Source organism: Sceloporus undulatus, chromosome 8, assembly GCF_019175285.1.
Source record: "Sceloporus undulatus isolate JIND9_A2432 ecotype Alabama chromosome 8, SceUnd_v1.1, whole genome shotgun sequence".
Classification (NCBI taxonomy): Eukaryota; Metazoa; Chordata; class Lepidosauria; order Squamata; family Phrynosomatidae; genus Sceloporus; species Sceloporus undulatus.
Genome location: NC_056529.1, coordinates 23,540,900 through 23,563,000, shown reverse-complemented (window position 1 = coordinate 23,563,000; position 22,101 = coordinate 23,540,900). Strand labels below are relative to the sequence as shown.

Genomic DNA, 22,101 nt, shown 5'->3' with positions numbered 1-22,101 from the left:
AGTAGAGGTCAGTGCCAGGAATGCCAAGCACTGTGAGACTTCTGTCCAGGTCTGGAGATGTGCCCCCCTGGGCTGAATACAGACAGGGCAAGCCCATTTCATGCAAAAGGAAACAGCTTTATTTATTCACATAAATGGGGAAGCCCTTTAAAAAAACCCGGCAGGCCTCAGGCCCCAGAACTTGATCCCTGGCAGCAACTGTCCTTTCGTGTTGTGCCTCCCGGTGCCTGGTTTCAGCCTGGGGTCTGGTGGTCAGCGGCCTCCTCTGCTCTCCTGTCAGCCACGCTCACGCACCTGTTCCCCCGGAGGTAGAAGCGCAAGGGCTTCTGGGCCCAGTCGCCGCTGATGCCGATTCGGCTGGTGCAGACCATGGGCTCCTGGCCGGGCGCTCCGGGGCCAGGCTCCAGCCAGACGGCCGGGTGGCAGGCCAGGTCCTCCTGGTCCAGGCTCTTGTCTATGGCCAACGCCTGGCACAGCTTGGACGGCCCGTTGCACAGCTGCCAGTCCTTGAGGGGGGCGGCCGGACCCTTCCTCCGGCCAAGGAGGTGCCTCTGCTGCCGCATGGCCTCCAGGCCCTGAAGGGGCTCCAGGGAGCGGAGCAGGACCGCCGCCCCCTCCCCTGCAAAGCAGAGGCAGAGGTCCGTCAGGGGCAGCCCCACAGCCCCTGCCCCGGGGGTCTGAGAGTGGTCTGTGGGCCTCCCTGCACCGCTCCCTGCCTTCCGCTGGAGGGCGCCCTGGGGCAGAAGGGAGGCTCTGCGGGCCTGAGTTCAAGAGCAGCAGGCGGGGGAGGCGGGCTCCTCCTGCCTGCCTGGCCTACCTTGGCTGGAGACGTTCAGGCAGAAGTAGAGGCCGTAGACCTGGTAGACGTAGAGCGTGCCAGGCGCCATGAACATGGCGGCGTTCCTGGGGGTCCGTCGGCCTCCGCTCGAGTGGGAAGCGCTGTCCTGGCCGCCCAGGTAGGCCTCGGTCTCCACGATCCGCCCCCGGAGCTCCTGCCCCCCGGGGAGCCTCCGGACCAGGACCTGGGGGCGGCAGAGGAAGGCTGAGGGGGAGGCCCTGGGTTCAGATGCTGCGCTGCTGCCCACCCAGCCCCTTCCTCCCGGCTCACCTTCCCCAGCAGGGCCTGGGCCAGGCAGATGCAGGGCTGGCCGAAGAAGGCCGACCCCAGGCGGGGCCCCGGGGCAGGAGAGGGCCAGGCCGCCCCCTCGGAGACCTCCCTCGCCGCCGCCGCCTCTCCGGAAGGAGAGGGCCGCTTCCGACGGAGCAGCATGGCCGCCGGCGCCCAGGAATGGAGGGAGTGGGCGGGGCCTGTGTCAGAGTTAGCACCCAGAATCCCAGACAATCAACCAGTCAGCTTGATTGATATAATCAACAGCACTTTATTGATAGATCCAGAATCAGACATGTGCCTTACTCAGCTTCTTAGCTGAGACTAACCACACCCTCCCCAAGACAAAGTAACAGAATTCCCAAAAGCCAAAACCCCTCCCAAGCAGAAACCCGCCAAGCGAAGCCCCTCCTGATTCCCACAGAAGTGAAAGCACATTCCCAAGCTCTGAGCGCTCGGAGAGCCAGGCCTTCAAGGCCACTAGATAAGACACCTGGCCCTGCTATGCACTACTATCACTATCTACACTTCTACTGCAGCCAAAGCCCCATCATCCCCAACTACTATACTACACTACAAACACTATCTGGTAGAATACTAACAGGATTCTAACAGTCAGCCCCCCGAAAAAGGAAACCCCCTCCCCCAACAGATAGCTGAAAGTAAAATCAAGTGACAGCAGAAAGAGAAGGCTTGTCAGGGTACTGTGCATGAAAACGAGCCACCAGATCAGGCGCATTAACATGAGCAACAGAAACCCACTCATCATGATCAACAGGAAAATGCTTCCAGCGAATGAGATACTGAAGTTTGCCCTTATGTAGCCTAGAGTCCAGAATTTTAGCAACTTCAAAGTGTTGTTGCCCATCAATCATCATGGGCAGAGGCTGAGAGTCAGTAGTCTTCCAGCGATCCGTGCTCCGATCTGGTTTCAACAACCTGAAATGAAAAACGGGGTGAAGATGACGATAGGACTTGGGAAGAATGAGTTCAGCAGTGACATCATTCACCAGCCTTTTAACAGGGAAAGGGCCAATGAACTTAGGACCCAACTTCTTTGAAGGAAACCTGGACTTTAAATTTTTCGTGGACAGGTAGACCATGTCACCAGGCTTAATGTTCCAACCATCTGACCGTTTTCTGTCGGCATACTTTTTGTACTGACGCTTGGCGTCCTGCAATGCCTTAGTAATCATGGGCCAGGCCCCCTTGACTCTCTCAGACCATTGAGTCACAGCAACAGGGTCAGATTTCTCAGCAGGCAATGCAGGCAGCAACTTAGGTTCAAATCCATAGTTAATTAAAAAAGGAGATTGCCCAGTGCTCCTATGGACCGCACTATTGAAAGCTACCTCTGCATGAGGGAGTAAGTCGTACCAATCATCCTGCAAATAATTAGTGTAGGACCGAAGGTATCTCTCAAGGGCCATGTTCGTTTTTTCACATTGTCCATCAGTCTCAGGATGATAGGCTGTGCTGAGGGCCAACTGAACCCCCAATTTTTTCTGCAGTACCCTCCAAAACTTAGAGGTGAAGGTACTACCTCTATCCGAAATTATTCTATCTGGCAGTCCGTGATATTTATATATATGGGCAATGAAAAGGTCAGCTAACTTTGAAGCTGAAGGCATCCCTTTGCAAGCAACATAATGTGTTTGTTTTGAAAACAAGTCCACTACCACCCAAATGGTGTCTCTGCCTTTACTTGGTGGCAAATCAGTTATAAAGTCCATGGCAATGTGTTTCCAGGGTGAGTCTGGCGTGGGCAAAGGGTGCAGTAAACCTCTGGGCTTTCCCACTACAGGCTTGGCCCTAGCACAAACAGGGCAACTCTTTACAAAAGCATCCACATCCGCGCGCACACCTTGGCCCACCTCCTCTGTTTGGGGGTCAGTTTGCGAGGAGTTTGCAATGCCTCCAAGTTCCTGTGGTCCGTCCACACCTCAAAAGGTTGTGGAGCCCCCTCTAAGAATTGCCGCCAACTTTCCAAGGCATGTTTTATGGCATAGGCCTCTTTTTCCCAGCAAGGCCAAAGTAGCTCAGCCTTTTGGAACCTTCTAGACAGGTAAGCACATGGCCTAAGTTTATCATCTGAGTCCCTTTGCAACAATACCGCGCCCATAGCAAAGTCACTTGCATCCACTTGTACAACAAAGGGCCTATCTGGGTCAGGGTGAAGCAAAATGGGTTCATTACTGAACAGCAACTTCAATTGGTCAAAAGCCCGTTGGCACTCCTCTGACCACCGAATTGGAGTAGAAGGCTTGGGTCCCTTGCTCCCCTTTGGTGCCTCCCCCCCCTTTCTTCATCTGCACTGGTTTGGTTTTAAGCAGATCAGTTATAGGCAAAGCAATTCTGGCAAAATCAGGAATGAATTGTCTATAAAAGTTGGCAAAGCCCAAGAACCTCTGAACATCCTTGCGGTTCCTAGGGGGCGCCCAGTCCAGTACAGTTTGCACCTTAGCAGGATCCATTTCTATGCCCTGGTTGGAAACTCTATACCCCAAAAAGTCCAATCTTTCTGTGTGGAAATGGCATTTAGACAGTTTTACATACAACTGATTATCCAGCAGTCTCTTGAGTACCTCTCGGACCAACTTAATGTGGCTATCCAAGTCTTTGGAGTAAATGAGCACATCATCCAGGTACACCAGGACCCCTTCAAATAATAGGTCATGTAGTACCTCGTTCACGTGCCTCATGAAAATCCCTGGCGCCCCCGCCAGGCCAAAAGGAAGAACTAGATATTCAAATGCCCCCAAGGGGCAGTTAAATGCAGTCTTGTATTCGTCCCCCTCCTTGATGCGAACTCGGTAGTAAGCATCCCTCAAGTCCAACTTGGTAAAAATCTTGCCTGTGACCAAACGTCCCAACATGTCTTTCATTAAAGGCAGGGGGTATTTATTAGTACTACAAATCCCATTCAGATTGCGATAGTCCGTGACCAACCGCAAAGAGCCATCCTTCTTTTCCCTGAAGAAGACAGGAGCAGCAAAAGTCGAAGTCGATGGTCTAATAAATCCCCTGGCCAAGTTTTTCTCGATAAACTCTTTTAGGGTGGTAAGTTCCCTTGGGGTCATTGAGTATAACTTAGGCTTAGGCAGTGGCGCCCCCGGCTCTATTTCAATGGCACAGTCCGTCTCTCTATGCGGAGGCAACACATCACACTCCTTAGCTTCAAAAACCCTCTGCAAATCTTGATAGCAGTGAGGGAAGGAAACCTCTCCCTCCCCAACACAGTTTAATGTCCCATGGCATTGCATAGTCTCTAAATGGGCCGCCGCCTCCCTCGGAGTCAACCCCGGGCGTGGCACCGGCGGGAGGAGAGGAGGGAGCACCACGGCCTGGTCAAGGCAATGTTCTCTGCAGACTGGATCATCAAAAATCAACTGTCTGTCCCTCCATCTTAAAGAGGGGCTGTGGTGATGCAACCAGTCGATACCTAGCATCAAATGGTAGTTGTAGGTGGGCCCCACCACCAGCTGGAGTTGCTCCCAATGGTCTGCCACCCCAAGCCACACAGGGGCGGTTTTTTTCTCCGCTGCTTGCCCACCCATCAAAGACCCATCCATCTGTGTGAAGGGTATGGGCTCCTGCAAGGGATGAGTTGCAATGTTCAAACTGCTGACCACAGCAGGGTTTATTAAGCATCTGGTGCACCCACAGTCAATGGCCGCAATTAGTTGCATGGCCTTTTCCTTCGACCCCACCATTAAAGTCACAGTCAATGAAAATAGGGGGACACCCCCACTCACCATTCGCACGCGGCTCTCAGATCCATTAGCCCGCCTTTCGCCGCTTTCTAAGGCAGGCTCTGGTAGTTTAAAGGCCCCTCTTCAGGCTCCGAACTTCCACTATCCGTCCAGACTTCTGATTCCCCTTCCTCTGCTGCCTGCAGGGTGCGATCGGCTGGGGCCCTTTTCTCTGACTTGCCTTTTCCCCCTTTCGCCGCTTTGCCAAGGGGGGTCGGCGGGGGGTTAGATTTCCTCTCCTGGCCTTTGTCAGGGCAAGCTGCAATTAAGTGGCCTTTATTGCCACACTTCAAACACAGGCCCAGCCTGCGTCTTCTCTCCCACTCGCTCTCCGCAGAGCTTCCTTGGCCTTTACCTTTCGGTGTTGGGGCCCTGTTCCCTTTTCCTTTGGAATCTTTTGCTCTCCTCTGAGCCAGCATCTTGACCTCCTGCTGGATGGCCTCCGCCTCTCCAGCCAGTCGGATCCACTCCATCGCGGTGGGGGGGGTTGCCTCTAGTGAGAGCCCATCTCACAATCTCCGGACGCAGTCCCTCTTTAAAGTACTGAATCTTCATTCCCTCTGTACAGTCCGACACTTGGGCCACCAGTCTCCTGAACTCCATTGCATATTCAGACACCGACCTGGATCCCTGATCCAAAGCCTTGAGCTCAGCCAGGGCAATGCTAGCCCGAAAGGGATCTTCAAATCTGGCCCAGGAGGACGGCCCTCCCTGCCAGGTAGGCCAGGCGGAACCCCGGCCTCCGTTTCGAGGGCTTCAGTGGGCAAGGCCCTACGCTTCGCGGGTCACCCTCCCAGGGCTATGATGGCCAGCCCTGAGCGAGCCCCATCAGCCCCAGGGCCAGCCAGGCCTTTCGGCTTCTCTCGTGTTGCAGGGAAGCCAAGGGCGGCGGCTCCCGAAGGGAAGGAGGCAGGGAAGGGCTGCTGCTGCAGCTGCTGCCCAGCGAAGGCGGGCTAAATATAACCGGCCTGGAAAGCCCCGGCCGCCCTCTGCGCCGCCTCCTCCTCTTCCTCCTCCTGGGGCTGGCGTCTCGGGGGCGGCTGGCAGGGAAGGAAGGAAGGAGATGCCTCCTGGCCCGGTGAGCCTCCCCCGGGAAAGGCAAGCCGGCGGGGGCCGGAGGGTGGGCAAGGGCCCCGCGGACAGGCCCTTCCAGGGCAGGGGGCTGGGCCCAGGGAGCCCGAAGAGGGGACTGCTCAGAGGGGATCCATGGCCAAAGGGGCCCCGCAGGAGGAGGGAGAGGCGGGTCTGGGGCTGCTCCCTTCCTTCCTCCTCCTCCTCCGCCGCCGAGGGAGCGGACTCAATGGGGCCATTCTTCTCCCTTCCTGGGCACAAAGGGGCCATTCAGGGACCTTCATGGAGACAAGGGAGGGAAAGGGCAAGGCCCCACGGCAGCCCCGGGCCCCTGCCGGCCCTGTCCCTGCCCCGCCTCGGCTGCGCTTCAGCAGCAGGAGGAGGAGGAGCCCCTTCCCCTGCGCCTCCCTCTCTGCCTCGCATTCCTGAGCCCTGACTCACGGCCCGCCTCCTCCTCCGGCCTGGCCTTCCCCGCCCGGCGCTCCGCTCCCGGAGGCCTCCCTCCCTCCCTCCCCGCGGCTCCTGCTCCTCGCTGCATGGCCGCCCTCCCGCTCCCGGCCCCGCAGCTGCGCCCAGGCCGGGCCCCACCGACGCCAGCAGCAGCGGCACGGACCAGGCCCCGGAGGCCCAGCGCCCGGCGGTGAGCACGGCCCTCCTCCCGGCTGGGGCAAGCACTCCAGGGCCGCCTTCGGACCTAGGATCCCCTCCCGAGGGACCTCTTCCAGGCCCGCTCCCGAGGCGCCCTGGGAATTGTAGTCCGCGAGGGGCGGCGGGGCGGGGACCGCTCTCTCTCTGCCGGGGAGCGGAGACTACATTTCCCAGGGTGCCTCGGGAGGGGCACTTCCGGCCCGGGGGCGCCTCCAATGGCAAGGGAAATGGCGGCGGCGGCGACTTCCGCTCCGGGGCCGGAAGGGCTGGCGGTCCGGCCGTCGGGAGGCGGAGGCGATGCGGGTCAGCAGCGGGGCCTCTGGGCGGAGGACGGAGGGCCCCGGGGAAGGTCTGAGCCCCGGAGGCCGAGGGAGGGCTGGGGAGGCAGGCTCCCTCGGCGGGCAGACCCTCCGTTGCCCTCCGCTGGAAAGGAGGGCAAGGGGCCCAGGCCCTGGGGCTGGAGCTGGAGCTGCTTCCCCCCAGTGCTCTCTGGGGAACAGCGGGGCGCCGAGGCGAGGCACCGGGGCAGCCATCTGCGCATGCTCAGGAGCCTCCCTTGGCTGGAGGGAGAGCCCCCTCGGAGGGGGGAGAAGGGGTCTTGGGCCGGGCTTTGTGGCTGCCTTCCCGGGGCCCCCCTCACCCCTCCGGCCTCCCTCTCTCCAGGGCCCGCAGCTGAAGCGGAAGCATGTCAGGGGGCCGCAGGGACAGCACCAGCAGCCTCCAGCGGAAGAAGCCCCCGGGTCTCAAGCTGGACATCCCCCTGCCAACCTCCCTGAGGGCCAGAGGGGCCGCCGAGGAGCCAGCCTTGGCACAGGTACCGGAGCCCAAGCGGGGCCTCCTTTGCGCTTGCGCTTTCTCAGCTCCCTTGAGCCACTCTTTTCAGTGGGAAGGCAGGATCAAGAGGGGCAAGGGACACAGGGCCCCAAAGGGCCCCAAAGGGTTGGAGGTCCTCTGACCCGCTTCTGACTTGGCTGCAGGGGTCCGACCTGCCCTCGGGGTTCCTCTGGCAGCCCCCCAGGCGCCAGGCCTTCCTCCGGAGCGTCAGCATGCCTGCCGAGAACACCTGCCTCCCGTCTCCCCACCACGAGGGCCGCCGGCTGGGGCTCCAGCGCCAGACCTCCATCACCCAGACCATCCGGAGGTAGGAGCCGGCCAGGGGGCCTGGGGAGGGGTAATGGACCTCAGGGGTGGGGTCTGGCTCACTGGCCCCAGTGGAAGCCCATGGACAACTGGCATGTCACAAGGCCGGGGCTACCGCTGCCCTAGGGAGGTTGGCCCAGGACAGTGAGCTCTGGTTCTGGCCTGGCTGGCTGGCTGGCTGGGAGAGCAGCATGGAAGAGGGCATGACCAGCAGAGAACCGTCTCCTGGCCCTGGCCTTGGATGGCCTGAGGGTCCTGCTGCCAGCCTCTTTTTGGGCCCTCCCAATGGGCAATAGTGGGTTTGCACCCCCCCCCCCAAGCCTATCTGGGATCTGTGCCAGCCTTTGGAGCACCATTTCTCAATCCATGGGTCATGACCCCTCGGGGATTGAATGTCACTTTCATAGGGGCTGCCTAAGACCGTTTTCAATGGTCTTAGGAAACGAAACATTGTAATTTTATGATTGGGGGGGTCACCACAATATTAGGAACTATCTTAAAGGGTAGTGACATTAGAAAGCTTGAGAACCACTGCTTTGCAGTCAGGGTCCAATGGAGGCTTTTTAGGGCCTTGAAAACCTTGCTGCTGTTTAGGGAGTTTTGTGCCTGATATGTTGCCTCACACATGTGCACAAACAGCCAGGCTTGAGCCCCAGGGCCTTTGCATGGCTGCCATGCTCTCCTTCCTTCCTTTCCGGCCTCCCACTGTCTCCCCAGAGTGTCTTCCCCATTGGGAACACTGTCATTCCTGCCCCATTGCCCCCCCCCCCCAAAAACCTGGTACCTCCAGAAGAGAGTGCCTTACTGTCTCTAGAAAGCATAGCAAACAGGATGTGGCACCCATAGAGGAGGACAGCATCCCTGGGCTCAAGTGGGTTATGTGGCATCCCACCCCCAGCAGCTAGAGGGGCTCTCTTGAGCAACCCCTATAAGAAGCTGGCCCCTCGGAAGCTTGGCAAGGCTTCCTTCCTGCCTCTCTGGCAATGTAGGGTGGGAGAGGTCAGAATATGGTCCTCCTCCTGCCAGCCAGAGACCTGCCACTCTTTGTGGGGCCATGGGGCTGCCCTGTTCAGCCTCTTCCCCGTGCATTCCTTATGCATAATCCCAAGAGTGGGCCCAGGGGACAAGTTGGCCCTTGAGCAAGGCTGAGGGGACAAAGCCAGGACCCCCAGAGGCCTCAGGATGGGGGGAGAAGGCCCTTGCTGACCCTCTCCCCCTTCTGGGCCCTCTCCTTCCTCAGCTCTCTCTCCTTTGCGGCAGGCAGGTGCACTTTGAGAGGACTCAGACCCTGCCCATTCACGGGCACCAGGTGGGCAGGAGGCTCTGTCTGAGAAAGCGCCCGTCACTGCCCAGAACACTCCTCAGGTATCTGCAGTGATGGTGTGACCCCCTTCTCCAGTGCATGCCTGTGTGAGGTGCATGTGGGTCCTTGGGGGCAGGGCCTGCTCCACCGCCCCCACCCACGACATCCCTTCTCATAGTCAGAGGCTGGCGGCCTGATCCACTGCCCCTCCCAGGGAACCTGGTTGCTGTGCCCCATACTCTCCTCCTGGGCCTTGCCCGGCAGACCACCACCGGTACCTCCCTGGGCCTTCCTTCCCTCCCCCTGTGCTGTGAGCGAACCTCTGCTAACCAGGAATCCCCTAGGACTCTGCCCTGTCACAGATGCCACTAACCATGAGAGCCACATAGCTAAACCTGCCCCTGGCTACAGGGCTAGTATGCTGGGTGTCTGGGCAGCCATCTTGGAGTCTGCTGCCTTTGTTTCCTTTCCCACATCACGAGGCCTGTGTTGCTGGGATCCTGGTGGAACCTGTCTCAGATGTGGAAGGGCCAATCAAGGGCCTTTCTGGATCCTCACATCGGTTTGCTCGACTCTCTGCTCTTCTCTTCAGGGGCACGGCGGACTGGTTTGGCATCAGCAAGGAGAACGATGCCACGCAGAAATGGCAACGGAAGACCCTGCGCCATTGCAGCCTGCGGTATGGCAAGCTGAAGCCCCAAGTCATCCGTGAAATGGACCTCCCTAGTCAGGACAACATTTCTTTGGCCAGCACTGAGACGCCACCCCCTCTTTACGTGCCCCCTTACCAGCTGGGCATGCAAAGGGTAAGTGGGCGTGAAGGTGGGAAGCTGGGCAGGCAGCTTTTCTGGGGCCACAGCATGTGCCATCCTCCTTGCCTATCTGCTTCTGGCCTCAGAGAAGGGGGGCAGGATCTTCACACCTTGGCTGTAAACTAGGTCAGAAATAGCCCCTGAGAGCAGATCCAGAAGAAGGAGATCCAGACTCCTCTTTACTGCAGTGCTGCCTTCTCCCCAGAGGCGCCCTTTCCTTTGCTCCTGACTGACTGATGCTCTCTCCTTGGGGGCAGATCATTGACCCGTTGGCACGCGGGAGGGCATTCCGGATGGCTGAGGAGAGCGACAGCTACAGCGCGCCCCATACTCCCATCACGCCAGGGGCCACTTCGCTCTGTTCCTTCACCAGCTCCCGGTCGGGCTTCAACCGTTGGCCCCGGAGGCGGAAGCGGGAGTCGGTGGCCAAGATGAGTTTCCGAGCTGCAGCTGCCCTCATGAAGGTAAAGGAAGGGCCTGGCATGGTTGGTAGGCAGGGGAGGCCTCCTCCAAGAGGATGGCAGTGGGGTGGGGTTTCGGCTTGATCTGGGGCATTCCTGAGCCATTGGGTGGGGGTGGAAGGAGGGGTTGGGGGGCATTAGCAAAGAGAGGGGGATGCTGGCCTGGCATTGCAGTGGTGAGTCAGGGGCCATTCAAGATATCTTCTCCCTCCGGTAAAGGAAAATAGTTGTGAGCTGCCTCAAGAATTCATTTGGGAAAAATTCATTTGAAATAAAATGCATGTGGGTTTTTTTCTTCTCAGAGAGTATGTAAGAGCACATGGGGATTTTGTAATAGTGATGATGATGATGATGATGATATAGATTATTTATACCTCCTGCCTCTCCCAAGGATCGAGGCGAGATTACAACCTTAAAAGATATTTAGTACAATTTACAATCAATACAGCATTAAAATACTCACACTGAATTTACCAAGAATTCCTATTAGTTCTCTAAAAATTACAATTTGCCCATTAGCCAACAATCAGAGTCAAGGCAGAGCAGTCGTCGTCGTAACCGTTTTATATGGAATGCAGTGGATAAGCCCACCAGAAGAGATCCGTTTTGAGTGCCTTCTTCAAGGCCTCTAAGGTAGTAATGAGACGGATCTCTTCCGGTAGGCCATTCCATAATCTTGGGGCCGTGGCAGTGAATGCCTGATGCGAAGTTGTCATTAGCCTGGTACTGTATTATCATATTCTAGTAAGAACTTCCCAGATGTCCTAAGAGTGCGGGGCGGATTATATAGGGAGAAGCGCTCCTGCAAGTAACTCAGGCCCGAGCCATGTATCTTTTCTATTCTCATACAGTGGAGATAAAATTACCTGAACTGTGTGTTCTTATGCGCAGGAAGTAAATAAGCCAAGATTTAAGTCTCTGGCTTTTAAAGGGCAGTTGGATGGCCACTTCTCAGGGATGCTGTAGCTGCAGATTCCTGCCTCCTCAGGGGTTGGAGTAGATGACCCTTGGGGTACCTGCAGCCATGCCATTTCTGTGACCTCTCCTGCCTGACAGGGCCGTTCTGTGAAGGACAGCACCCTCTGGAGGGCCCGACCCCGCAGCTTCACCCCGGCCAGTTTTTTGGAGGAAGACACAGTGGACTTTCCGGATGAGCTGGACACCTCCTTCTTTGCTCGGGTAAGGCTTGGCGGATGGGTGGGTAGACAGTGCCAGCTGACCGGCACCTTCTAGCCTTCCACTGCTGACTCTCCCTTTTCTTGCCCAGGAAGGAGTCCTGCACGAAGAGTTCTCAACATACCCCGATGAAGTTTTTGAGTCGCCCTCTGAAGCTGCCATCAGGGAAACGGACATGAAGATCCAGCTGGACCAGCCGGCTCTCACAGGAGGCGCATTGGACAGAAGTGAGCTGGAGAGGAGCCACCTGATGCTGTGAGTCTCCTGGGGATCCGTGGAAGGAGGAGGGAGCGGCAGAGAGCTGTGCAGCACTTGGAAGGAGAGGTGCCATGACTCCAAAGGCCCTGTCTCTCAGTGCTCAGGCCAGGAGAGCTCCTCTGCCTTGGGAAGCCCAGCCAACTGAGCTGGTTGCCTCTCTTTGGGGGTTTAGCTGTGGGAGGGCGGGGGGGGGGGCAGTTCCTGGCCCTGCTGCTCCTCCTTCCCATCCTCTTCAATGCTGGGCTTCTTGTGCCTCTGGCTTGTGTGGTGGACCCTGTGGCACAGGCATGTCCCTCTGTGTTCCAGCCCCCTGGAGCGCGGCTGGCGGAAGCAGAAGGAGGGCTCAGCATTGCATATGCAGCCCAAGGTGCGCCTGCGGCAGGAGGTGGTGAGCCTGGGACTGCAGCGGCGTGGCCAGCGCATCACAGTGCCAGTGCGCAAGTTCTTTGCCAAGGAGAAGCGTCCCTACGGCCTGGGCATGGTGGGCCGGCTGACCAACCGGACATATCGCAAGCGCATTGACAGCTTCGTCAAGCAGCAGATTGAGGACATGGATGACCACCGGTGGGTGGCTGGGCTGGCTGCTGGGGAGCAGTTTTGCTCCTCTGCTGGGCTTGAGCCCCTGATGGCTTCTCCCTCTCACCCACGCAGGCCGTTCTTCACCTACTGGGTCACCTTTGTCCACTCCCTCATCACCATTCTGTCCGTGTCCATCTATGGAATTGCTCCCGTGGGCTTTTCCCAGCATGAGACGGTGGATTCGGTGAGTTGGAAGAGCAGTAATGGAAGAGGGGTGCTGGAAGGCTTCCTAGGAGGCTTCCTGGGAGAAACGCTGACCAGCAGCCCCAGGGGGAGAGGCTGCCTGGGGCGGTGGAGAGGCCTCATCTGTGAGAAAATGAAGAGCTGGGACTGTGGTCAGTTTCTTGAGCCAGTCGTGAGGGAGACACTGCTCCTGGCCTCTCCCTGCCCCATTGCGTCTATGGGAAGGGCGACTGGCCAGTTGCAGCTCCCTCCAGCCCCACTCCCTCCCCAGCTTTGCCCTCTTTCCCCCTCCAAGAAGATTTCTTTTCTTCCTGTCAGGTCTTGAGAAACCGTGGTGTTTATGAGAATGTGAAATACATCCAGCAGGAGAACTTCTGGATCGGGCCCAGCTCAGTGAGTGTCTTCACCAGATTTCACCCTCACAGCCCTCGCAGAAATGTATCTGCACCCCCAAGCCCTCCACCCTGGCAACCTAGGTGCCCACCCCAGCTCTTCCTTCCTGTAGGGGATTCCACCTTGGGCACTGTCCTGGCCACAGTGCCACTGAGGATGGTACTGCATCTGTTGTCCCTTTCCCAGGAAGCTCTCATCCACTTGGGCGCCAAATTTGCCCCCTGCATGAGGCAGGACCAGCAGGTGCACAGGTTCATCAGTGCTGCCCGCGAGCGGGAGAAACACTCGGCCTGCTGCGTGCGGAATGACAAGTCTGGCTGCCTCCAGACGGCCGAGGAGGAGTGCTCCGTGAGTGCATGCCACATGGCCCTGAGGGATCCCTTCCAGAGATGGTTGGGTTGGGTTGCGGTTTCCGTTGTCTAGGGGCCACCCCCTAAGATACAGGGCTCTTTCGCTGACCCTCGCCATGCTTCTTTCCTTTAAAGTCCACCTTGGCTGTGTGGGTGAAGTGGCCACGCCATCCCAGTGCCCCCCTGCTGGCAGGAGATAAGCGGCAGTTTGGATCAGTGTGTCACCAGGACCCCAGGTAGGTGCTGTCTGGCCACTCTGTGACTGTGGGTACGTGGTGGGAGGGGGCATAGCCAGGCAGCTGCTGTTTTCTGCCTCCCACTCCCTCAAGTAGGCCAGCTGTTCCTGTTACCAGAATCTCCTCTTTATGGGGAGTTTGGTTGAGGGTTTGGCAAAGCTGAAGAGAGCGAGCTGGCCTTCCCCCACCAGTGCTGGGGCTCTGGAACTTCAGGCCTGCCTGGTGCCCACCCTGTTCCAAAGCCAGCTGCCCTGAGCATCATCGGACACTCCTCTGCAGGGTATGTGAGCAGCCGGCTTCCATGGATCCCCATGAGTGGCCAGATGACATCACCAGGTGGCCAGTAAGTCTTGTGGGAAAAGGGTGAGACTCTCTGTCCCCAACTTTGCACCATCTCCTCCATTACTGTCATTCACTGGGGTGTCCAGGAAACAAGGTGAGGGACATTTCTATTAGCTGCTACATGACTGCTTTCCAGAGAGGTTGCCCACAGAATCCAGGCTTTCTGCTTGGGATGCCCCCCTCCAGAGCCAACTTGTTGGGCCATCTGCCCCAGCTTTCAGGCCTTATCCTTTCTCAAAAGATTGGTGGGGGGGTGGTGAAGGAGAAGGAGACCAAGATGCTATTGGCTTCTCCTCTTCCCCCAGATCTGCACCAAGAACAGTGCTGGCAACCACACCAACCACCTCCACATGGACTGTGTGATCACTGGTCGGCCTTGCTGCATCGGCACCAAGGGAAGGTAGGGGAGGGTCCCTGTGCTGACCAGGCTGGGTTGGTAAACCCCCCCACACCCCAGAACGCCTCAGCTAGGATTCCTCTTGGGTTGGGTGGCGCCCCTTGGCACTTTCCAGATCAGTTTCCAAAACTCAGTTTATCCAAGAACTGTCAGAGGGAGCTGGGCCAGAGCCCTTGAGAACCATTGCCTCATTTGTTGTGCTTCTGATGGCACAGAACTAGACCAGACAGTACCTCACCCCCATCTCCACCCCCCAACATCCTGGCGTTGTATTTAACTTGCTGGTTCTCGGGATTCTCTCTTCCCAGGTGTGAGATCACCTCGCGGGAGTACTGCACCTTCATGCATGGCTACTTCCATGAAGAGGCCACTCTCTGCTCCCAGGTACGCCTGCTGCACTGCCCCTCCTCCCCTGCAGTCTCCCTTCTGGGGCCCTGCTGGGGCTGAGCGCAGGCTCTGTGCCTCTCCAGGTGCACTGCATGGATGATGTTTGTGGTCTCCTCCCCTTCCTCAACCCAGAGATCCCGGATCAGGTCTACCGGCTTTGGTTGTCACTCTTCCTTCATGCGGGGTAAGGTTATGAGGGGGCAGAGCATTACCAGCTCAGGCTGCTTATGGGGGGATGCTGTGGGAGTTGCTCTTCCTTTTCCCTGGCACGGACAAAGTGTGGGGCATGGTACTGCCCCCTACCCATCCCAGCCCCTCTCTCTTGTGCCCACAAGGATCCTGCACTGCCTGGTGTCCGTCTGCTTCCAGATGACCATCTTGCGAGACTTGGAGAAACTGGCTGGCTGGCATCGCATCTCCATCATCTACCTGCTGAGCGGCATCACAGGCAACCTGGCCAGCGCCATTTTCCTGCCATACCGTGCAGAGGTATCTCTCCTAAACCCATTTTTCCCTTACCCTCTATGGCCAAGGTGGAGAACTGCCAAGCCCTTGAGGGCAATCCCACCTCAGGGCACACCCCAGCCGCCTCAGCTTTTGTGCTCATTTGGAGACCTCCCTTGCCATTTCCATTCAGGACACAGATGGCCCAGAGGCTGCACCTGAAGACAGCAGCTCCCACCCTTCTTGCTGCACTGTCCCCCCAACTCTGTGGCCTGTTCTCTTCCTAAAGAGGGGTTATCAGCTCCTCCGTGGAGCCAGTAGGTGCAGTGAAGGTTTAGAGAGGTCAGCCAGGAAGGATGGGTTTCAGGGGTACTGCCTGCCTCATGGGAGCTTCCCCGTTCCCTCAGGTGGGCCCCGCCGGGTGCCAGTTTGGCATCCTGGCCTGCCTCTTTGTGGAGCTCTTCCAGAGCTGGCAGATCCTGGCGCGACCCTGGCGGGCTTTCTTCAAGTTGCTGGCGGTGGTGCTTTCCCTCTTCGCCTTTGGCCTCCTGCCCTGGATCGACAACTTTGCCCACATCGGTGGCTTCGTCAGCGGCCTCTTCCTCTCCTTCGCCTTCCTGCCCTACATCAGCTTTGGCAAGTTTGACCTGTACCGAAAGCGCTGCCAGATCATCGTCTGCCAGCTGGTCTTTGCTGGTTTGCTCTCAGGCCTGGTGGTGCTCTTCTACGTCCATCCGCTCCACTGCGAATGGTGCGAGGTCCTCACCTGCCTCCCCTTCACCGACAAGTTCTGCGAGAAGTACGACCTGGACGCCCAGCTCCACTGAGGCCGGCCGGGGCTGGCGTCCGTGGTGCCCCCCATTGCCTTAGCTCAGAGACTGTATTCTGCCAAGGGAAGGTCTGTGCCTTGTTCGGTTTTACTGAACCCTTTTTGCTGCCATATTTTTATTACTGCTAATGCCAAAGTGGCCTTTTTAATGAGATTTATTACTTGTTGCCCAGGTGGCGATTAAATACACAAAGTAGCGTTTTAGCTACGTTTACAAACCTCTTGAGTGACTCTGACTCTTACTGTTGACAAATGGGCCCCAAACGCACCGCTGCCTCTGGGGCCAAGACCCTGATCTAGGGCTGATCCATAGGAATGGCAGCGCAGGCCCTCAGGAAAAGCTGCTCCTGGCAGTTGGAGCTTGGCTCTTGGCTGGGTTTTCAGAAAGCTCCTTGAGTCGCTACCAGGCCCCTGCTTAAAGACCATGCTTTATTGCAAAGGCCCCTGGAGGCCTGTTCTGGCCCAAGGCAGCCAGCCATCCTCCTGCTCCCTCTCCCCCGGTGACCTGTGTCCTCCAGAGCAGGCCTCTGTGTGTGGCTCCCAAAGGAGGGCCTCTTCCCACTCAGAGACAGAGACAGGCAGCAGGGCTCTGGTCAGCTTGCAGGAGGGCTGTGCCTCCATGGCTGCCCCCAGGGAAGGGCCAGGGAGCCTTCCGCAAAGGCCAGCTTCCCTCCGGCGGCAGCCAAGCCAGAGGCTCCAGACTCCCTCTCTCTCTGGGCTGTTTGGGGCTTGTCCTTCATTTCCGGAGCTTCTTCACGAAGGTGACTTCATCCCGGTTCCGGATGCCGTACCTGAAGGCAGTGCACGGGCGTTACTTGCCTGCCAGGCGCTCCCTCCAAGCCCTCTCCCCTCCTGGCCTCCCAGGGCCTGGCTCCAGGGCTTTGGGGGGGAGGTGTTGCTGGGCCCCTTCCCAGCCTGGGCTGCTCCCCGCCCAGTTCCCCGAAAGAAAGGAGGCTCACTCCCTCAGCTTCTTCCTGTCGTCAGTCAGCTTCTCTCCTCCGAAGACCAAGCAATACGTCCGCCACACGTACCTCCTGCGGGGGAGAGGGGGTCCGGGGATCAGGGGGGTCCCAGCAGCAGCAGGGCCCAGGGCCGCCTGCCTGCCTGCCTCCCTCCCTCGGGGCCCAGGGGTCCCTGGCTGGCTGACCATCCGAGGTGCTGGACGCCGCCCTCGCGCTCCTGCCGCAGCTGCACGAACCGCTGGATGGCCTTCTTCAGCTCCGCCACGCTCGCGTTCTGCACCACCACCACCGCTGCCGAGGAGGAGGAGGAGGGCGTCAAGGCAGGCCCCGGAGGAGCAGGGCCCTCTCCCTCCCTCCCGCCCCAGCGGAGCACTTACGCAGCGGGGCCTCGGGGGCGTCGGCTCTGCGCACGCGCACCGTCATCGCCTGGCCGTACTCCAGCGCCACCTGCGAGCTGATCTCCTCCGCCGTCACCTGCCGGCGGGGAAGAGAGGCGTTGGCAGGCACGCCCCTTCCGGCCCCCGTCCCGCCCCTTCCGCTTCGAGCCCCGCCCACCTGCGCAGGGAGGTCGCAGAGCAGCGGGTCCCGGACGAGGCGGGCCAGGCCCGACTGCCAGAGCGCCAGTGCCGCCGCGTGTGCCGGCTCAGCCTCCTCCTCCTCCTGGTGCTGCTCCTGGGGCTCCGGCGCCTCCATCCCTCCCTGAGCCCGCGGGGATGCTGCTCTTCTGCCCTGCCTGCGGGAACGTGCTGGTGGCCGAGGAGGGGCCGCGCTGCCACCGCTTCGCCTGCACCACGTGCCCCTACGTGCGCAACGTCACGCGCAAGGTGGGTGGGGCCGGGCGGGAGGGCGGGGCTTTCTCGTCACGCGCCTCCCCCTCTCGCGCTCACTCCCTCCCCCTCCCTCTCTCCTCGGTTGCCAGGTGACGAGCCGGCGCTACCCGAAGCTGAAGGAGGTGGACGACGTGCTGGGCGGGGCCGCCGCCTGGGAGAACGTGGACTCCACGGCAGGTGCGTCACGCGTCACGGCGGGGGCGGGGCCCGAGGCACAGGTGGGCGGGCTCCTCCCCTCTGACTCCTCCCTCTGTGCTTGGCTCCTCCCCAGAGGCGTGTCCCAAGTGCGAGCACCCGCGCGCCTACTTCATGCAGCTGCAGACGCGCTCCGCCGACGAACCCATGACCACCTTCTACAAGTGCTGCAGCCCCCGATGCGGACACCGCTGGCGGGAGTGAGAGAGGCAGGCGGCCAGCCGGCGAGGAGGAGGCTTCTCTCCCCTGGCCTCTGGGGGCTTTGCAAAGGCCCAGAGCAGCTCCTGGGCCTCGCAGAGCGGCCCCAAGGCCCTTGCTCCCCTGCCTCCCCCGGGGGCTTCCCAATAAACACAGGAGCCGAAGTCTGGGGCCAGAGGGGCTTTATTGCTCAGAGGGCCCCCCCCACTTGTTCCAGTTGACCTCGTAGGGGAAGACGCGTCCCAGGCGCAGGGCGCAGTCCGGCCGGGGCTCATAGAAGGCCTCCGTGGGCTGGCTGAGCCGGGGGCCCAGGAGAGGCTGCTCCGGGAGAGGCGCCGAGAAGAGGGAGGCGGCCTTGGGGGGCTCCAGGTGGAACCTGCGGACGCAGCCCAGGGACTCCAGGCCCTGGAGGGGAAGAAGAAGAGGGAAGAGGGCCGTTTAGGGCCAGGAGGGGGCCCTGGCTGGGCTCCCTGGGCCCCCCCTTCTGGGTCTTGGGGGACGCACCTGCAGGATCTCCAGCAGAGCCACCGGCTGCAGCACGCCCCGGTAGTGGTGCCTGAGGGCGGCCTCCGTGAGGCCAGGCCTGGTCATGATGTGGCACAGCACCCCCTCCATGATGCCCTTGCAGACCGGCTTGTTCAGGCTGCCATCCACGATGCGCCAGGGCCGGCCGATGAAGGAGATGCTCCCCCCGGCTCTGTTTGGAGGAAGCAGGGGGCGGGGTCATTTCTGGAAGGCCCAAGCCTGGTTCCGCTTGGCCACAAGCACCCCATCACCATGTTCCCCAAACCCCATGGCCACTTTGGAGGCCTCCTGCCTTTGGCTTCTCTCCTGCCAGACGGACCTCCACAGCCCTACGCAAGATCAAGCCAGAGGGAGCTTTGTATGTCTTTCTGTGCACTGATATGATGACTCTGTGTGTATGTACACTAAGCTTCTCCATTAAGACTACGTGCCTTTTAAATATACACTTCCCCTGATAAAATACGACTTGCTTGTACTGCTCTTTGGGGTCTTTGTGGCAGTTTCACAGGGCCCCATAACCGGCTCTCACAGCGTCACCCGCACTCTGCACTCACCTTTTCTGCTCAGCCGGCAGCACTTTCCCCGTGGAACATCCTAAGGAGCAGAAGGAGAAGGTGCTCACCATCAGGAGCGGACAAACCGCAGTCCATTCCCTCCTCCCCTCTGTTGCTGATGGGCTTGGCTGAGCTGCCCGGCCAGAGGCCAGCAAGTGTAAGATCCAACAACCTTCACCAATAATCTCCAACAGCAACTTGCTTAAAAGCAGTGAAGTTTATTGAGATATGAATGAAAGTGATCAGACAGACTTTTTAGTGAACTCTGAAAAGCAAATCTCAAGCCTCAAGTTAAAAGCACTCCTGGCTGGCCCCCACCTTTTTTACTCTCCCGCCTTCTACTCCCCACACCTCTCCCTCCTGTTTGCTTCCCAGGCTAGAGAAAGCAGGGTGACCTTGGAGAAGCTCTGCAGATGTCTCTTACTAATTAAACAGTGCATTCCAGACCTATGCAATTATCCCGCCAAAGCATCCCAACCCCCATAGCAAAGCAAGCTGGCAGACTACAATTTTAAGCCATTACAACAATAATATGAACAGTAACTACAGTGGATGGGAATATTGATTAGTTATTGGCTTTGGAGTTCTGACAGCAAGGCCGCTTAGCAGGGCTGGAGCAGAGGCCCATCACAAACCCTGGGGCCCATGGGGTTCCCTAAGGATGGCGTTTTTGAGGCCCCCAGCTAGATTCCCTGGACATTCCTTCCTTTGAAGAAAGGCATGCTGCCGCTTCCAGCAGCCTCAAGGGAAGCATTATCACCGTTTTAGCAACCCTGAACTGTAGAGGCGAGTGCTGCCCGGGGGCTTCTGGGACATACCGCTGGTGTGGTCAAGGCCTTCCTGCTGTGCCAGGTCACTTCTGTATAGGTCACCGGTGGCGGCATCAGTGTCACAGTCCAGATCTTCCTTGCCACTCAGGCCCTGTTTCTCACATGGATGGCTCCCCTGCTGTCCCATGGCTCCTGCGCTGCCATCTCCTGTGGCTTCTGGCCCTTCTGCCATTCTTGCTCCTCCATGCATTGTGTGGGTCCCTGTCCCACCAGCATTCAGGACGGGGCTGCCTGTGCCTTCGGAGAGGCGTTCTGTGTCCTGGACAGCAGTGTCTATAGTCTGACTCTCTTCCTCTTCCACTGCTGCCATTTTTGGCCTTTTGTTTCCTGGCTCTTCCTCGGACGCAACAGGCGAAGAGATGGCCCTTTTGAGTCCCTTCTCTTCCTTCCGGCAGCTGGACTCAGACTGATCTTGGGGGAGATCAAAGTCCTGGCCCCATGCACTTCGGGTGTCATCCTCCCTGAGGAATATAGAGTGCAAGAGCCATGGCTGAGCAAATCTCCTGGCCACCAGCCGCAGAGTGTAGGCCCCGACTTCCAGCACTTGCTCCAGGTCAAGAAGGTCCTAAGGGTCGAGGAGGGAGAGAATCACACGTGCCTTTGAGGCTGAACCTTCTGGATGCAGCAGACCCAGCCCATTGGGGAATCAGTCTGCTAGCCAAGGTCTTCCCCTGTGTGCCCCCTTCCCTATGTGTACCAACCTGTAGATACTGTGGCAAGAGCCGGGCACGGTCCGCACTGGCCTCCTCGTAGTGCCGGAACTGCCTGGCAAGGTCCACCTTGTCCACCCCAAAGTGGGAAGCGGCCTCTATGGCATGAATGACCTCAAGGACAGCAGCCGCATCTCCGGGGCCATAAGAGAAACGCTCCAGGGCCTGGAGGAGAGCAGCCTTATCTCCTCCTCCTTCTTCCTGGACATTGAACCGCCGGGTGAAGGAGCTGGGGAGGCAGGAGGCCCCCACTGGCATGCTCTCCAGGTCGAGCAACTCTGCAAACAGAGAACTCAGCCAGCTTGTAGGCACCTCAAGGGAGGCCCACTGTTCACCTGCAGACAACCTGCAGTTTCTCCTTGCCTCCACCATCAGTGGCAAGCAGAGACGAGTGGAGGACATGACTGAGACCTCACCCTGCAGTGCGGAGGAGCCCCTTCCCCTGGAGAGCCCATCCATCTGTCTATCCACCCATCCAACCCTGTCCCACCCAGTGGACTCACCCTGGGTCACGAGGCTGCCTTGGGCAGGGGTCTCTCTTAGCTTCAGCTTCACCTGGCAGGAACTGACCACGATGTTGTCGGTGGGGCTCAGGTTTCGTGTGTTAACAATCCCAGGGGCATAGTAGCCTCTCATGAGCAGGTAGTTGGTGTGCGAGGCTTGGTGCGCCTTCACCTCAACCTGCCGCTTACTGTTTGCACTTTCTTCAATGTCATCTTCCTCCTCCTCTTCCTCCTCTTCCTCCTCAAGCCCTTCTTTTCCCAGGCTGCAAGAAGCATATCAGGGCAGGGAAGGAACAGCAGCATTCATCATCATCATCATCATCATCATCATATTTATGGCAGGCACAAACAGCCAGTCACCCAGCCTTGCCTTCCACACCTGGCTGCCACTGAAAATGCCATCTACACCAGCCACACATACCCAGTTTGGGGAAATTGTTTTGTTTTGGAACACAGTCCTCAGACTCTCCAGTCAGCCAATTTCTCCACCCACTTCTTCCCCTTCGTCAGGATGCCAAGGTGGTCATTACCTTTTAATGACTTCGTTCTCCACCATGGTACTGTCCACCACCACGATCTGCTCCGGGATTGTCACATCCATAGAGACCAGGCCGAGGGCAAAGAGGGCCAGAACAGCAGCGCAGTAGCCTCCAGAGCCATCCAAGGGAAAGGCCACCATCTCAGAAGCAAAGGGGTTGTCTTGCTCCTTGAAGGAAAATCTGGCCTCTTGGTCGTGCTTTCCTGCCTCCTTGAGTTTCAAGAGGAACTGGTAGGATTCGCTGCACAGTGTGCTGGGGAACCGCCATGTGAATACTCTGGGAGGGGGCAGAAGGGAGGGCAGTGACCACCTGCCCTTTGTTCCCCAGTGTAGCCCCAAACTAGGAGCCTCTTGCCGGCATGGTCCCTCCCCACTGCACCAGGGTGG

General features: G+C 58.7%; 6 protein-coding genes across 26 annotated transcripts in view; 3 read left to right on the top strand and 3 right to left on the bottom strand.

Moving 5' to 3' along the window:
* Window positions 1-96: 96 nt before the first annotated feature.
* Window positions 97-1,306, bottom strand: MPG (N-methylpurine DNA glycosylase). Its single transcript, XM_042437905.1, has 3 exons — window positions 1,109-1,306; window positions 818-1,022; window positions 97-619 (listed from the first exon to the last, which is right to left on the bottom strand). The coding sequence occupies exons 1-3, from the start codon at window positions 1,268-1,270 to the stop codon at window positions 234-236; spliced, it is 753 nt and encodes a 250-aa protein (XP_042293839.1). The 5' UTR covers window positions 1,271-1,306; the 3' UTR covers window positions 97-233.
* Window positions 1,307-5,888: 4,582 nt separating this feature from the next.
* Window positions 5,889-6,575, top strand: LOC121914475 (splicing factor, proline- and glutamine-rich-like). Its single transcript, XM_042437906.1, has 2 exons — window positions 5,889-5,961; window positions 6,017-6,575. Exons 1-2 carry the CDS (start codon window positions 5,924-5,926, stop codon window positions 6,573-6,575), a joined length of 597 nt encoding a protein of 198 aa, XP_042293840.1. The 5' UTR covers window positions 5,889-5,923.
* RHBDF1 (rhomboid 5 homolog 1) lies at window positions 6,440-16,087 on the top strand. Of its 17 annotated transcripts, none has more exons than XM_042437895.1 (19): window positions 6,440-6,571; window positions 7,243-7,393; window positions 7,557-7,720; window positions 8,980-9,084; window positions 9,615-9,828; window positions 10,092-10,298; window positions 11,352-11,474; window positions 11,563-11,726; window positions 12,036-12,293; window positions 12,381-12,492; window positions 12,810-12,884; window positions 13,071-13,232; window positions 13,370-13,470; window positions 13,750-13,813; window positions 14,118-14,212; window positions 14,518-14,593; window positions 14,680-14,780; window positions 14,932-15,085; window positions 15,234-15,826. In XM_042437895.1, the coding sequence occupies exons 2-19, from the start codon at window positions 7,265-7,267 to the stop codon at window positions 15,684-15,686; spliced, it is 2,757 nt and encodes a 918-aa protein (XP_042293829.1). In that variant the 5' UTR covers window positions 6,440-6,571; window positions 7,243-7,264; the 3' UTR covers window positions 15,687-15,826. The 17 variants fall into 17 exon arrangements, 14 of the variants coding, with proteins under 14 accessions (XP_042293829.1, XP_042293826.1, XP_042293832.1 ...); XM_042437892.1 differs by lacking the exon at window positions 6,440-6,571 and adding an exon at window positions 6,766-6,882; XR_006100534.1 differs by lacking the exon at window positions 6,440-6,571 and adding an exon at window positions 6,772-6,882 and having other exon boundaries at window positions 8,960-9,084; window positions 14,118-14,208; window positions 15,448-15,589.
* SNRNP25 (small nuclear ribonucleoprotein U11/U12 subunit 25) lies at window positions 16,009-17,524 on the bottom strand. The gene is made up of 5 exons (XM_042437907.1): window positions 17,387-17,524; window positions 17,209-17,305; window positions 17,017-17,122; window positions 16,829-16,903; window positions 16,009-16,660 (listed from the first exon to the last, which is right to left on the bottom strand). The coding sequence occupies exons 1-5, from the start codon at window positions 17,522-17,524 to the stop codon at window positions 16,606-16,608; spliced, it is 471 nt and encodes a 156-aa protein (XP_042293841.1). The 3' UTR covers window positions 16,009-16,605.
* On the top strand, window positions 17,521-19,044 carry POLR3K (RNA polymerase III subunit K). The gene is made up of 3 exons (XM_042437908.1): window positions 17,521-17,655; window positions 17,751-17,838; window positions 17,933-19,044. The coding sequence occupies exons 1-3, from the start codon at window positions 17,545-17,547 to the stop codon at window positions 18,058-18,060; spliced, it is 327 nt and encodes a 108-aa protein (XP_042293842.1). The 5' UTR covers window positions 17,521-17,544; the 3' UTR covers window positions 18,061-19,044.
* GTF3C1 (general transcription factor IIIC subunit 1) overlaps window positions 18,220-22,101 on the bottom strand; it is a 20,540-nt gene continuing 16,658 nt past the window's right edge. For all 5 annotated transcript variants that reach the window (XM_042437884.1, XM_042437885.1, XM_042437886.1 and 2 more), the window contains exons 31-37: window positions 21,707-21,991; window positions 21,177-21,439; window positions 20,665-20,951; window positions 19,952-20,528; window positions 19,134-19,173; window positions 18,559-18,751; window positions 18,220-18,459 (exon numbers count right to left, since the gene is read on the bottom strand). In XM_042437884.1, the coding sequence (XP_042293818.1) occupies window positions 18,238-18,459; window positions 18,559-18,751; window positions 19,134-19,173; window positions 19,952-20,528; window positions 20,665-20,951; window positions 21,177-21,439; window positions 21,707-21,991 (1,867 nt within the window). In that variant the 3' untranslated portion in view covers window positions 18,220-18,237. The remainder of the gene's footprint in view (window positions 18,460-18,558; window positions 18,752-19,133; window positions 19,174-19,951; window positions 20,529-20,664; window positions 20,952-21,176; window positions 21,440-21,706; window positions 21,992-22,101) is intronic.

Coding starts and splice junctions, on each gene's coding strand:
- MPG (XM_042437905.1), bottom strand. CDS start 1,270: ATGCTGCTCCGTCGGAAGCGGCCCTCTCCTTCCGGAGAGGCGGCGGCG. Junction 1,023..1,108: donor CCCAGGCCCTGCTGGGGAAG/GTGAGCCGGGAG, acceptor TGCCGCCCCCAG/GTCCTGGTCCGGAGGCTCCC. Junction 620..817: donor CCTGAACGTCTCCAGCCAAG/GTAGGCCAGGCA, acceptor TCTGCTTTGCAG/GGGAGGGGGCGGCGGTCCTG.
- RHBDF1 (XM_042437889.1), top strand. Junction 11,727..12,035: donor GAGAGGAGCCACCTGATGCT/GTGAGTCTCCTG, acceptor TCTGTGTTCCAG/CCCCCTGGAGCGCGGCTGGC. Junction 14,213..14,517: donor TGCATCGGCACCAAGGGAAG/GTAGGGGAGGGT, acceptor CTCTCTTCCCAG/GTGTGAGATCACCTCGCGGG.
- LOC121914475 (XM_042437906.1), top strand. CDS start 5,924: ATGCCTCCTGGCCCGGTGAGCCTCCCCCGGGAAAGGCA. Junction 5,962..6,016: donor AGCCTCCCCCGGGAAAGGCA/AGCCGGCGGGGG, acceptor CCCTTCCAGGGC/AGGGGGCTGGGCCCAGGGAG.
- SNRNP25 (XM_042437907.1), bottom strand. CDS start 17,524: ATGGAGGCGCCGGAGCCCCAGGAGCAGCACCAGGAGGAGGAGGAGGCT. Junction 17,306..17,386: donor TCTGCGACCTCCCTGCGCAG/GTGGGCGGGGCT, acceptor CCCCGCCGGCAG/GTGACGGCGGAGGAGATCAG. Junction 16,904..17,016: donor GGCGTCCAGCACCTCGGATG/GTCAGCCAGCCA, acceptor TCTCCCCCGCAG/GAGGTACGTGTGGCGGACGT.
- POLR3K (XM_042437908.1), top strand. CDS start 17,545: ATGCTGCTCTTCTGCCCTGCCTGCGGGAACGTGCTGGTGGCCGAGGAG. Junction 17,656..17,750: donor TGCGCAACGTCACGCGCAAG/GTGGGTGGGGCC, acceptor CTCGGTTGCCAG/GTGACGAGCCGGCGCTACCC. Junction 17,839..17,932: donor GAACGTGGACTCCACGGCAG/GTGCGTCACGCG, acceptor GCTCCTCCCCAG/AGGCGTGTCCCAAGTGCGAG.